At 44.7% G+C, this 13,426-nt stretch overlaps 1 protein-coding gene across 2 annotated transcripts in view; it reads left to right on the forward strand.

Annotated features, from left to right (window-relative positions):
- The first annotated feature begins 8,677 nt into the window (after positions 1-8,677).
- ets1 (v-ets avian erythroblastosis virus E26 oncogene homolog 1) overlaps positions 8,678-13,426 on the forward strand; it is a 30,738-nt gene continuing 25,989 nt past the window's right edge. Inside the window, exons 1-2 of one of the 2 annotated variants that reach the window (XM_057049391.1) lie at positions 8,678-8,825; positions 10,351-10,452. In XM_057049391.1, the coding sequence (XP_056905371.1) occupies positions 10,384-10,452 (69 nt within the window). In that variant the 5' untranslated portion in view covers positions 8,678-8,825; positions 10,351-10,383. The remainder of the gene's footprint in view (positions 8,826-10,350; positions 10,453-13,426) is intronic. The other variant, XM_057049392.1, reaches the window with a different exon arrangement.

The following is a 13,426-nucleotide window of genomic DNA, read 5'->3' on the forward strand; positions in this document are numbered from 1 at the left end:
GGTAAGGGGTTTCATAATTCATCAATCGGGGACTTGAGCCAATATATCGAGGTGACGTTTCAGGCCCTCAAACATACAACCAGCATCCTTAATGTGCACTAATTTAACATTTTAAATACACATTTATTATTTACTATCCTACAACCCACAGACATCTTCAAACTCAAACATTTCCCCTGCAGAGTTGATGCCAGGCCCGAGCTGCAGCCTCTTTGCGGCTTTTTCCCCTCTTTGACATTTGTCTTTATTAACCAAACTGTTGCCCTAGCGACGGCACTGGTCACGTGGCCACCCCTGCAAGTGGCCTATTTTGTTTGGTTTGCTTCTAAAGTGTTGGGATTGAATTTGTGTCTTCTTTGCCGTCAGCTCTGTCCTGTCTGAGAAGAGAAACAGGTTTCATCCTCTCGGTGGGGTCAGAAGTCTCAATCATTCTCGACAAAATGCAAATGCAAACAGGATACGGCCGACTTTTATGCAAGTCTCACCAGCTGCACCAGCTGCTGTTTTTTTGGTTTCTTTTGAGTGGGTGGGTTCCTTGAAGGAAAGCATACTATGAACCGTAATTACCTTTAACTCAAAGTTTTGAAGGCTGTCTCAGTGTTTGTGCTGTGACAAATTCAAGCGGTTCGTTTTGAGTTCTGTTACTTTTGTTTTCACATTTAATGTTTCAGTCTGCTGTTGCCAGGCTGGCTTCAATGGCATGTTAACCTTTCTGAAGTCTCTCTCTCGAGACCTCAGCAAGAGTCATATTTGAGATGACTTGGGCAACCTATGTGCGATTACATCGCCAGAGTAAATGAAGCTCCTTACTCTGAACTGTAATGAGTTATTTATTTAGCTGAAGGGGCTACTGATGATCTAGAGATGTAGATTGGTCTCATTCCAAACCTCTTTCCCCCCTTTTTTGGGATCCTCAGGGAGAGAGAAAATGGCAGTGTGGCACCAGGGAAGGCAGGGCAGCAGAATATCAAATCTTTCAGTGCGAGTTTGCAAGCATGGCGAGCCAGATGTGCAACAGCGTGAAGCCACAGAGGAGAGAAGTCTGAAAGTTTGGATTGTTTGGTGTGCTGCGTGGAAAAGGGTGACTGTCACACCCCTGTGGTGCAGCTAAAATGATGCATTGTGCGGCAAAATAAACCAGGAGTTCATTTTAACGAACCAGAGAGGACAACAACGAGCGTTTGAGGCCGGCTTTTACCTGAATCAACACAGCGTAGCTCCCACAGAGTGCCAAAATTAGCAAGGGGAAGTATTAAATTAAAGTGAAACAGTGATTTTATGAGGCAAGCATTTATAAAGGTAACGGCATCCTTATAAATTAACGATGCCCCCTGACGTGTCACCACTCACCATGTGAAGTGAACGACTGATCTGTCCACTATGTGACCTCCTCTACTCAGTGCTGGTATTTCAGCCCCGGGGGGTATGGGGAGGTGGGGGTGGGATGGGGGTACGCTGACATGAGGGCTTGTGGCCATGTGGTGTCAAGACAGAATGCACGTTATCATTTCACGAAGCGTGTTTTGGTATGTGTTTCATCAAGAAAACTGAGTTTGGGTGAGTGTCTGGACCGCTGCAGGAATTTCACATTGTCCAAATAGCCGTTAAAACAGGGCTAATTTCTGTCCTTTTATGCATTTATTTCCAAAACTACGTGAGGATCGTGCTGACTTTACTGCTAAAATTAATGCCAGGCGACAATGAGGGATCTTCATGTCAACAAGAGGCTAGAGATAAAATCTCCAAAAATGAGTGTTAGTCCAGATAAATGCCAAGCCAGTAAGAGCTGAAGGCAAGCGTAGCCATTTAGAAAGCTTAAATCATCCCCTGAACTGTAAATCCACTGATTGTTCACCATTCAGCAGTCTTTTTTTTTTTTTTGGGTTATTTTCTTTAAAAACCCTTAAAGAAAAACAGGGAGTGAAATGAATATGCTGTCACCTCTCATTTGGGCCTGGCCCACTGGCTCAATAAGAAAAGTGTTGTTTCTTGGACGGCTGCTCACCCAGACTGAGCTCTCAGGTTTAGGGTTTTACCCCAGCAGTGTATTCTCAAGGCTTTTACTTTGAGGCCTGCATCTCTCTTTCCTCCCCCACTTCCCCCAGACATGTCTGACAGCCTGAACTCGATGTGGGCTGCTCAACAGACTACAAAATCATTCATCTGTGCCTTCAGACGGTCAAATCTGGATTTAATAAAGGGGGCTTGCTATTGATCCTATTCATCCCGAAACACAGTACCGCATTTTACCACTAGAGGGCTCTCGGCACAGCAAAATGTAGCCCTTTGAGGCATGTGGCCGTTATTTAATTACCGATTGTCCTTTAGTGTGGCCATCAGTATGAATTACCTTTTAAAATACTAATAACTATTATCGACAAATACAATTTGAAGCAAACTGCGTCTTTATGGACTGAAAGGCATTTAAAACTGAAAGAGAAGGGTGAATCACAGTCATTTACTGTCACTTTAGATTCTGTTGTGTGTGTGGGCGAGGGCACTACCCCAGCCGCCTGGCAAACCACAGCATTCCACAGCAGCCCTTAAAGAGACACGGCGATGCTGTCATCACGGGCGTGTGGGGAGCAAAGTGTTAACATATGGCCAGAGCTATTTGGAAAGGCTGGTAAGACGCACAGAAGCCGGTAGGTGGCCGTGCTGGTTTCCTGGCTGTCTCTGACAGTGTCAGAGGGAGGAGAGGTTGGTTTCACTTGGGCAGAGTGGCAGCAGCTGTTGAGATGGCCAAAAAATCTCCACAAAACTATTTTCTCTTCAGCTCAAACCCAGGACCTCTGCGCAAGTTGCAGAGATGCGATGCTAGAGGGCAGAATTGAGCTGTGAAAGACGCGATGTCAGACAGTCAAACCCCCAGAACATAGTTATTGCAACACAAAGACAAGGTTTGTTAAAGATTATTATTGCTATTATGACTTGAATGCAGATTCAAATGTCTTGAGTTTGTTTCTTAGGTAATTTTAGTAAAAAGTATGTGATCTTATATTTCTACAAACTACATCTGCGCGATTTTTTTTAAAGGTATTTCAAAAGAAACCTGAGAAGTTATTTTTCTTTTTTTATTCTTCACTCTCTTTTGCAACTATTACTGTAAAATGTAAAAGTTGTAGCCCAGACTGTGAGGTGCCACTTTGAAAGCTTTTTCCACACGCAGAGAAGCAGAACGTCGCAAATGATGACAGAGCAGATTGAAAGATCGGTTCCTTTCTTTTCCCAGTAGGAAAAGGTAGAACAAAGACAAAAAGAGAGAAGGTGGGATCAAGAGAAGTGTGTAGGTGTGAGGAGGGAGGTCTGATTGTAGTGGTGAGGGAGAGACACAGGGGTATATGAGGAAAAGAAAGTGTATTGGTGAGAGGGAAAGGGCTTTTGAGAGGCAACAAGAGGATACAGAGAAGGAAATGAAGAGGAGGTTAGGGGGCAAAAAGCAAACTAGCAGTTTCCTCCCTCAAAATCCATGACACAGTGTGAACTTAACATCCTTAAACAATCAAGTGAGCTCTAAAAATAACCTCTCGTGTGCTGCAGTAAATGGGAGTGGGAGCAGCAACGAGAGACTGCTCACAAAAAAATGGAAAGAAGGGAAAAAAAACAGCTCTCTCAGACTTTGGTGATGAGAGACGGCCCCGGCTCGCAGTTTCATGTGCCCGCTTTGTCTGGGACACAACATCAATCTTGATAAGGGAGGGTTTTGTGCTCACCCGATGAATCATTGGCGCAAATGACCAAATACCTTTAAATGCCAATGCTGTGGCGACACCCATCTCTCTGTAGGAAAAATCAAAGTTTGCTGTCATTGTAACGTAGGTAACGTTTCCCTTGAAACGTCAACAGCCGAACCTGCCTCCACGTAAGATGAGACTGATAAAGAGGGAATCGGTCACGGACCAGAGACAGGCTCACCTCAACCAATCTGTGCAGTTTGACACGGCAAAAAAGGCCAAACCCAAGTCCAACACACTCGGGATGTAATACCACTGTTGACCAGCAGGAGGGCGAGGTCATGGGTCAGATTAGCAGAAGTGAATATTGTTAATAAAATCACTTCTAAGATGGATTTGAACTAAACACAAACACAGAGGCGAGTCAAGACAATGCAGGTATTTGGTGACACAGGAAAAGGGACAGTTTTCTGCTCCTCATGCCGATAATTCAAATCTGAGTTTTTGGTCCAATCCAATCAAATGACTTTACTGCAGAAGGAGGAAAAATTAGATCTTTGCTGACCAATTTAGAGAACCACAAGGTGTCACCGGACCAGTGGGGACAGTCGGTTGAGTTAGAGGATAGAGGATTCTGACTCGTATTAGCTGGTCTATCTTCTAACCCGCAGGTTTTTGCTCATCATCATCACAAAAAAACAAAAACAAAAAAACAAACAGTGATGTGATATCTGTGGAACCACTGAGGGGACACATCCACACAGCCACAGGACAGACACAGTAAATTTGTCCTCAGTTTAATGGAAGTGTGCATTATATTTTAGATGGCAGATGTTTTTTATGATGCTTGGAAAAGTTATTTTTTAAGTGGTGTCAGGTGTTTGTTTTTTTTTAGGTCTTACTCTTGTGCACATGCACATGGATACAGCATGGAGGTGTAAAACCAGCCTTTTTCTTCCCTCTCATCACACTGATAAGGCCTCATCTGCAGCCTGAACCACCCACCTAATCACTGGACGGACCAGACAAAGCTGACAGGTCTTCAAGAGGCTCCGACACTGTTATCAGTGTGAACTCAACAGGTTTTAGTGAAGCTAATGATGTCGCTTACCCACTGACCTGGAAACAAAATAATACGGGCCTCATTTTTAGATCTGACAAATGGTTCTGGAATGGCTGCAGCAAAACACTCAAATAATTTAAACAAATAACTGAGGTATATTTGGGACAGCTCTGTTCCCCAGGGACCCTGGATAGAATAAGTGGTTTACAGAAAAGGGAGGGATGATTGAGCTCTTGTCAGACCACTTTCCCTCTCTAGTTGGCGCACTGGAGTCACAAATCCTGCTGCAAACAGGCAGTGTGTTTCTAGCTGTTATCAACACTCATTTCTGGCACAAGCTTTTCTTACTCTGTCTCACATTCGTCTCACTCTAGGCCTCCACCCCCCCTCGCCTTCTCTCACTTCTGTAATGAGAGCGTTACAGAAAACCTCCTCGGCTAATTATATGACAAGCATCTCGTTCTGGGGCACTAATGAAGAGCAATAGTGAGCAGTGCTCTGTTTGTGTGTGTGTGTATGTAGGGTCAAACTAGCCATTGGGTGTGGTGTAAGTGTGTGAGTATTTGGGGGAGTACTCTGGCGCCACTCCAACAGCTTATCAACTGAAGCATGTTAAACTCAGCATCTTGTTCTCTTCCTCCCTCCTCTGCTCATTTTTTCCACCCGCTTTCATCTTACTTGGTTTTGCAAGATTCGGCAATATTGAGACGAGCAACATTTAACGGTTTTAATGCGCACGTGTGACGTGGCACAACCTCCGACGTGAAAGCTAAATGAACTAATAAAATAATTGGTTCATTTCTTCACCATTTCTTCTCTTTTTTGTGCTTACTGCAGCTGATTGTGAGGGGTCAAAAGGCTGCCGGAGCTTATCGCTGCGGTTGTGGCAACCTCCCATAACTGTGTACTACTGCTGAAGTGATGAGTTCACGCTCACCTCTGCCGTGCACATTTCACACTCCGACTTCCTTCCATGATTGTATCTCTCAGTTGTTTTTCAGCTCAACATTTGACTGAATGGCAGCATGAATTCACTCTAAAAATCATCACTGTCTTCACTGCTCTCAGTTTTGTGCTTGTGGCGCTTTAGTTGGCGTGGTATCAGAAATGGCGGTGAACAAGCCATTAATTAGACAGAACATCTATTGACAAAAGCCCCAGTATATGCATCCACAGAGGAGAGACTAAAAGAAAAGCCGGAGCGTGGCCTCGGCAGAAATCCAGTCCCTCAGCATGTGGCTTGGAGGAACTCAGCTTGTCAAAAGGCATGCTCGGACAGAAGATCCCTGTCCTGTACCATCCCTTGTGAAAGGCTCGAGAAACCGAAACCATCTGGAGGCAATAGTGCACACTCGGATATATCAAATATTGAGGATGTTTGTCTGATTTACAGGCTCTATTTAGGAGTGTTTGGACAACTTGGCTGAGGGATTGGTGTTTTAATTAAAGATAATATCAAGAGCTATTATTGCCCCCCCACCCCCAGACCTTTGCCTCACGGTTGCCACAGTTGCAATTTTGTGGGTAAAGGTGAGAGAGAAAATCACAGAAAACTGCAGACGAACGGCAACAGGCCTGATACAAAGGCACCAGGGCTGTCCCCCACATTCTCTCCACCGGTGCCAAAGGCAGCGCAGGTTTATTCAGACCCAGGCCTACTGGAGAGCCTGCATATTGATACCGTCATAAAATATTACATCCTGGCTTTATTCATTAGAAGCAAGCTTTAATCTAAAAATATCGCGGGCAGTGAATAAAACAGAGTTTTCATCGGTAGAAAGATCAGGCCTGTGCTTCACTTGCTCAGCACCGCAGCTCGGAAACACTGAGGCCCAAAATAGACGTTCCTCTCATAAAGGGCCCTTCTTTGTAGTCGGCGTGCACCAACAACATCTGCAGGGCAGTTTCTAGGGGGGGAACAGATCCAGGCAGGCTATCAAAGAGAGGCGAACTCCTGTGAGAAGAGGTGGGCGGAGGACTTCCATATTCTCTTTATCTTTTCCTTTTTAATCTGTTCCCTCTCTCTCTCTCACTTCCAAAAATCTGCAGCAATCAGGATGATACTAATAAAAGGCCATTAATATCACCTGTCAGCGCTATCTTTGGAAGATCCAAAACGAGAAAATGAGACGAAAGGACTCGCAGTCTGGAGCTGCTCACCGAGACCCAGAGAGCTGAGCACAGAGTGGTTCGGTCTGCCCTTTTAAAGAGAACAGAAATCTGTCAATATCCCACAGCAAATGCAACACGGCAACGCATCACGGAGGGTGAATCTTTGTTGAGTGCCTAGCAGATTTTACACATTGACCTCGATGGCTGGAGATGTAACCGATGTGATATAATGCATCAGAATTACTGTAACACATCTCCAACGTCATGCGGTGGAGATGTGTTACAGTAATTCTGTCCCTATCTGTAGATGCACCAATGCTAACTTCAACCATTCTGATAAAGGACATACTGTAACCCCCCCTGCAGGAAAAGCACCCCAGATCCTTTTAATGTGAACCACAAGGGCAGCAGCACTTTGACTTGAGGAGTCAAAGCTGGCAAAGAGATGGTGAGACAAAAGGTAAAGGGGGCAATGCAATGATAGTGGCTTCACATGGAGAAAAGAGGCTTGAGGACCGCGTCTTTGAACTGCCGAGCCATCTAATTGAAACAGGATTGTGAGGGCATAGGCTGAGGATCTGGATCACATTCAACCACGCTTCCATTCAGCCCAGTCTCGTCACATCCCATGCTTTTCCCTCCACATGGAAATAAGTCATACCGTTGCCTTTTGCCCTCTACGCGTTGCCCATCTGCGTTCCCCAAGGGGGCCCCGAGGCACTGAGGCCCACTGAAAGCAGAGGGATTCAGTCAGGGACTTGGGAAAAAAAGCAGGCTTCCTGCCACAGAGCCTCTGATGATGCTTCTTCACGCCTTTCACCTTGGACTTGACCCCACCTCTCTCTCTCTCCAACACACACATGATTTACCGTTAAGAGCGGTGGCTGTCAGAAAGTTTGAACCGTGCACTTTCTAATTCAAACAAATGCCGCAGTGCACATCATGGAATTATCGTGAAGTCACAAGGTGTTTCAGACGACTCACAAGTGTTAATCTGATGGAGAGCAAGAGCGGGAAAGAGGCAGCGCTTCATGGCGCCTGGCGGCGAGGCAGTGGAACGCTAGCGACATGCTCACAGTGTGGAAGTTAACAAAAATCCAAACAAATCAACTGATAAATAAGCAAATAGACACGGCCTCTCACCCCTAACTGCTTATCAGCAGGCTCCATCACAGGGCCTGGATGCAGCTCCATCTTCTCATTTCGCAGAAGACCAGTCAATGCTTCTCCTCTGGCTTTAATCAGTGTCTCACATACTGTTGGCTGCATTTATGCGCTATGAGGTGGAGGATGATGTGACGGTCGGGAAGGAAATATTTGACTCTCTCAAGAGTTCCGAGGCAACGTGGTTTGACGCTTGCGGGTTTTCTCCAGGCTCGCTGCGCTGATGGAAGTTTTGTCACCTACAGAACAAAATTAGGGGGGAAAAAAACAGGGAAAAAATGTACTAGTTCTGTGTGTTTTAAACATTCAGGCAGGGTTGTTTTTCCTGCTGACAGCATGGCAGGAAGATCAGCCAGTCAACCCCCGCCCCCCTCCCCACCCTCTATCTGTCTCCCTCTGATGTTTTCCTGCCTTTTTCCTGCTATCCCCCCCCCCCCCCCCCCAGTAGACTTTAAGAAGACGAGAAAACAAACAAATAAATAGGCTAATTTTAAATGTAGCTTCCGTTATACTGAACCCACACACACAAAACATAGACATTTCTATCAGCGACCACGTTTTTGGTGTTTGGGAGGGGAAAAGAGTGAATGAAAGGCAGGATTGACAGGACACCTGCTCCGAGGACGCATGGAACTGAAAACGGACCAGGATTTGGAGAGGATCGCGGTCTGATGGAGGGAGGGAGGGAGGGACTAAAAGTGCGCTTCATATTCCTCCCTCTGCGGGACTCGCTGTGAGCAGGTAGAACATCTCAGCGGCGCACAGCTGGCAGCTCCTCCACTTCCACAGGGAAACTTCTCACTCCACAGTCGGTAAGTGCAAAGTTCCATTCCAGCCGAATAAACCGCGGAGCACCGTTTGGCTTTAAAGTTCTCGGCTTTTTCCCTCAGGATTCGGAAGAATCGGAAACCCCGCGGCGCGATAATTGAACCGCTTTTAATGGCTCCTTCATCATTGCTGTCAATACTCCAAGAAAATTTCAACTTTGCTGTCCAATTCTGGCTCCGTTTTAAAAGACACCTTTATTTGGTTCTTGGTTTTTATTCGGAATTTTCTTTAATTTTCACAATCTACGATCTATAAATATCAAGACGAATAATTTTAACAAAAATAAAGCTGCTTTTTCCTGTTATTTAACGCGTCAAATCTCATTTCAACCTAAATATAAAGCTTGAATGAGGCACTGATTTGAACACGGGTGAGTTTGTGTGATACTTTTTCTTTGCTGAGACAAGAGCTTGTGAATGTTTTTCAGCTGATGCACATCTGCATGCATTGATGCCGTATGTGGCTCCATCTCCTCTCAGTCTGGCAGCAGCTGCCACACTAAGATCTGCCAATATGCTTAACATATGAATGTGAAGAGGCTGGGACCTGCCGCTGCCCATAAACACCAAATTCCTGCTCGGGTGCCATCATCCTGCTGGGTTTTGAACACCCATTAGCTGATGCCGATTCAGGTTAGCAATGTAAAGCAAGAAGCCAAATGTGAGTGATGAAAGGAAGAGAGGAGGAGGAGAAGAAAGAGATGAGGCAGATGAGAAGAGGAGGGAAGAGGAGTGACTGAAAAGTTACTGGCCAGCCTCTGTATGAAAGGCCCTCAGCAATGTGCTCAGATCAATGAGGACTACGCCGGTTCTCCTTTACCAGTGGGTCAGAAATTTTATCATGAAAACTACAGACCAGTTTTTCACTGGTGCACTGGTTTACACTGAAAAAAGAAAAAAAAAAAACTTGACAAGTGAGGTGTGCGTGCCATTTCAGTCTTTCTAGTTGACAACATGCCATTAGCTGACTACTCGTCAATATCCCCCGGGGATGGGGGAGCAAATGCTGACTATCCCATAGAATACCATATAATACTATATATTATCCTCTGATCACTGCATTCCCATTGGTGTATTCTGGTCTATCTGCCGATATACAACAATATGTGGTTAACAAGCTTCTAATTTGAAAAAACGGAGCAATCAGCTAAAAATTGATACCCCAATTTTCACATAATATCCGTATAGGGAGCAAAAACCCCTCAGTGAACAGAACCAAGCAGATCCAATGACATACCTTTTCTATACAATCAGACGTTCCGACAGCAGAGCTTCGCGTTCATCTGTTACACAATTTGGCAGTGAAGGACATTTTAATGCAGGTCGGATTTCTCTCTCCCCTGATTGGTTTTCCTTTTAAAACCTTTTCCTCTGCCCTCTCTAAACACCCACATGTACACATACTAAAGACCTCACACACAGTATACACTACACGTTGCACACAGGGTGTAAACAGATTGTGATAGATGGGTGGCTCCACCCTGACTCATCAGTCTGTTGATCCATTCAGCAGGCCCTGGTTTTGCTGTCTGCAGCCCCCGGGATGAGTTACTACTTGGATCCAGTTTCTTCCTACCCGGCCCTTCACCCCTGCGACCATCTGGGCATGATGGTAAGACCTACCTCGTAAATTACGTCAGAGTTAAGGCTGCCTCAGTTACCTGCCAGGAGTGCAACAAAATGGGCCGATATATGTGTGTGTGTGTGTGTGTATTAGCTGCTGGACCATATGGTAGTGCAGGAATGCAGGCAGGGGGTGCATATGAACTGTGTGTGAAAGTTACAGGAACACTATCTGACCACTTTTCCTGTTGAGTTCAATCCTCCAAAGCTGCACCAAGAGTATATCTGAACACTCTGTTCCTGGTGATTTTATCAAACGCTAGCAAACAGAGTTGTTGAACAAGCTCCTTTTCTGTGAAGTTGTGTGTGTGTGTGTGAATCCTGTGTTGCACAATCACCTGAGATGCAACCCTCTCTAGCCAGCAAGGTTGTATACAGTCAGACCGATCAGCCTCCAACCTCGCTACTAACCAGTCAAACCGAAGTCCGCCGATCAGCTAAATAACACTTTTGCCAGCGAATTCGTGCGCTTAGTGTTTCACAGCACTCTGTTTGCAAGAAGACCGAGGCTCTTAACACTTTCCAAATGAGAGTGCTGAATACACAGTCAGAGACGGTGGTCTCTGGGAACATTGGGATTCCTGTCAGACGAGCGTTTGACGGGTAAAGGCCAAGGAACAGCGAAATAAATGCCTCCATTTGTATGCAGAGCATTGGCACATTAAGATAAGAGACCGAGGTTATATGCTAATGGAAACCCCCAACCTGGCCTGATAGAAAACATAGAACGATACAGCTTCCTGGCTCCTAATTGGCTCAGGTGTTGGGGCTTGCCGTGGAAAATGAGACAACTGTATACAAGGGCAGACCGGGTCAGAAGGTAAAACCACTTCTGCATCTCTACTCGCACAGACCTCTGTGAATTAGTTGTGAAGATACAACAGGGGGCTTTATTCTTGGGTGCAGGTCTTACAGATGGGACTGTTGGATTTTCCTAAGCAATATGTATTCCTGGTATGATGATTGAGGAGGATTAATTGCCAATTAAAGAGACAATTTTACTTTGAGGTTAGACCCTCTCATTCCCTTTAAGACCACTGAGTGATGCAGCTTATTAGTAGTTTGGTCGACTAAAGTACCAGGGATCTAGAAAGAGACTGAAAACAGTATCTACTGCTCCAGTACTGAATAAAAGCACTGTGGCTGGGGGGGGGCACCACCCCAGAGGACCCTCAACACAGCAGACTGGAAAAACAACCACATTGAGCAGTCAATGAATGTCACAAAGGGAAAGATGAACAACATAAGACATAGCATTGGTGCAGACACAGATCTGGCACTGGTGGGAAAACCAGGGCAGCCTTTTAAAGAGAGCTGATTGGTGCCTGGCCTCAGCTGCTCCCGGTGCTCCTGCCCAGGTGGGCCTAATGGGGTAACAGGGAGAGAGAGAATGAAAATACGGCACTAGGTTTTCCAGAAAACCAGGATCATGGCATTGGCTGCTGCTATAGGGATTCCAGGTGTGACAAAACCGAGGAGAAGGAAGATCTTCAACTGTAGAACATCTACAAGATCCTCTAGTGTACAAAAGGAGGGAGTCTCACTTTGTTTTATTTTTCTGGCATTTAATCCATCCATCCATCCATCCATCCATCCATCCATCCATCCATCCATTCATCCATCCATCCATCCATCCATCCATTCATACATATGTATATGTTCTGGAAGCCCTGGAATCACGCATGACTATCTAAAAGCACAGGTCAGGCTGAAGGTGCACATACTGAAGTAAACGTACTGGAGTAAACTGAAGTATCATTATTACACCATTTTAAATGCAACACTGAACTGTCCTGAAAATTGAGCTAAAATGATGAAACAATATGATCGGTTGAATTTGGTTGCCTAAGAAAGGACTTTTTGTTGCAAGTTCTACTGGCTCTTTTCTACATTGGAAGTGCTCTTACTATTCTATATCTAGTAAAACAAAATATGTGGTGCTGTGCAAAGTACATTCCACTCATGATCATTTCATTTTAAAGGTTTGTTTCGTTACAATAACAAGTTTCCAACTGCACCTGCCATTTAACAAAGATTTCCAGACTTTCTGCGTGATATTACCACATTTTCAAAGTATTCATAAATCTGTAATTCACAACCTCAAGCATCTTTATTTAATTACAGTAGCAATAAATGTATAGCAGTGAGCACAGAGGCAGTTCATTCATTCACTCATTCATTTGTTCTACTGCCCATATATTAATATGGCTATACATGAAAATAAATCTAGTTGAAGTTTAATTTCATCTCAAGCTCCAGTGAAATAAAAAATCCATCCAAAATAAAGTTGAGTAAGTGCTTGATGTTACGAATTTCCAAATTACTGGCTAATCTTTGCATTTTAAAACATTCTGCAGCTGATTTCACGTGCTGTCATCAGTCTAATCTGTAAATAATCCACATGGCTTCCCTTTCCATGCTCCCATCTATCTTGGACCGATAGGAGAAGGCAGCGTCCCACGCAGAACCTCGGAAGAACCTCGTAAACCGGCCTCCCTCAACCTCCTGCTCATATTTGCCATCCATAAAGCAGGCAGCATCACTGATAAATGTTACTGTGCTTAAATGGGGGATGCTTATCTGATGTCAGCCAGTCTGTCAGTGACACACAAAACGTCTAACATGCGACAAGCTAACACCTTTCAATCACCTTTCTCAGGCTTCGCCAGAGGAAGCACTGTTGACCCGTGTTACACATGAAATGACAGCTCTTCAGCACTACATTCCTTTTTCTGGAATGGAATATGATACAGGACATAGATGCACAGGACATGGAAATGTTAGTGTTATTTATTTAATGACAAAACATCATTTCTAGCCTGTCTGTGTTAAGTTAAAGAGCATTAATCTGCAGGCACTTGTGAGAAAAACCTAAGGCCCCTGTTCACATCATTTTCAGACAAAAACAAGCAACAATATCTATTGAATGTTCTTGTTTGTTATCAAAGGATTTGATAAGCTCA

Source organism: Takifugu flavidus, chromosome 12 (genome assembly GCF_003711565.1).
Source record: "Takifugu flavidus isolate HTHZ2018 chromosome 12, ASM371156v2, whole genome shotgun sequence".
Lineage (NCBI taxonomy): Eukaryota > Metazoa > Chordata > Actinopteri > Tetraodontiformes > Tetraodontidae > Takifugu > Takifugu flavidus.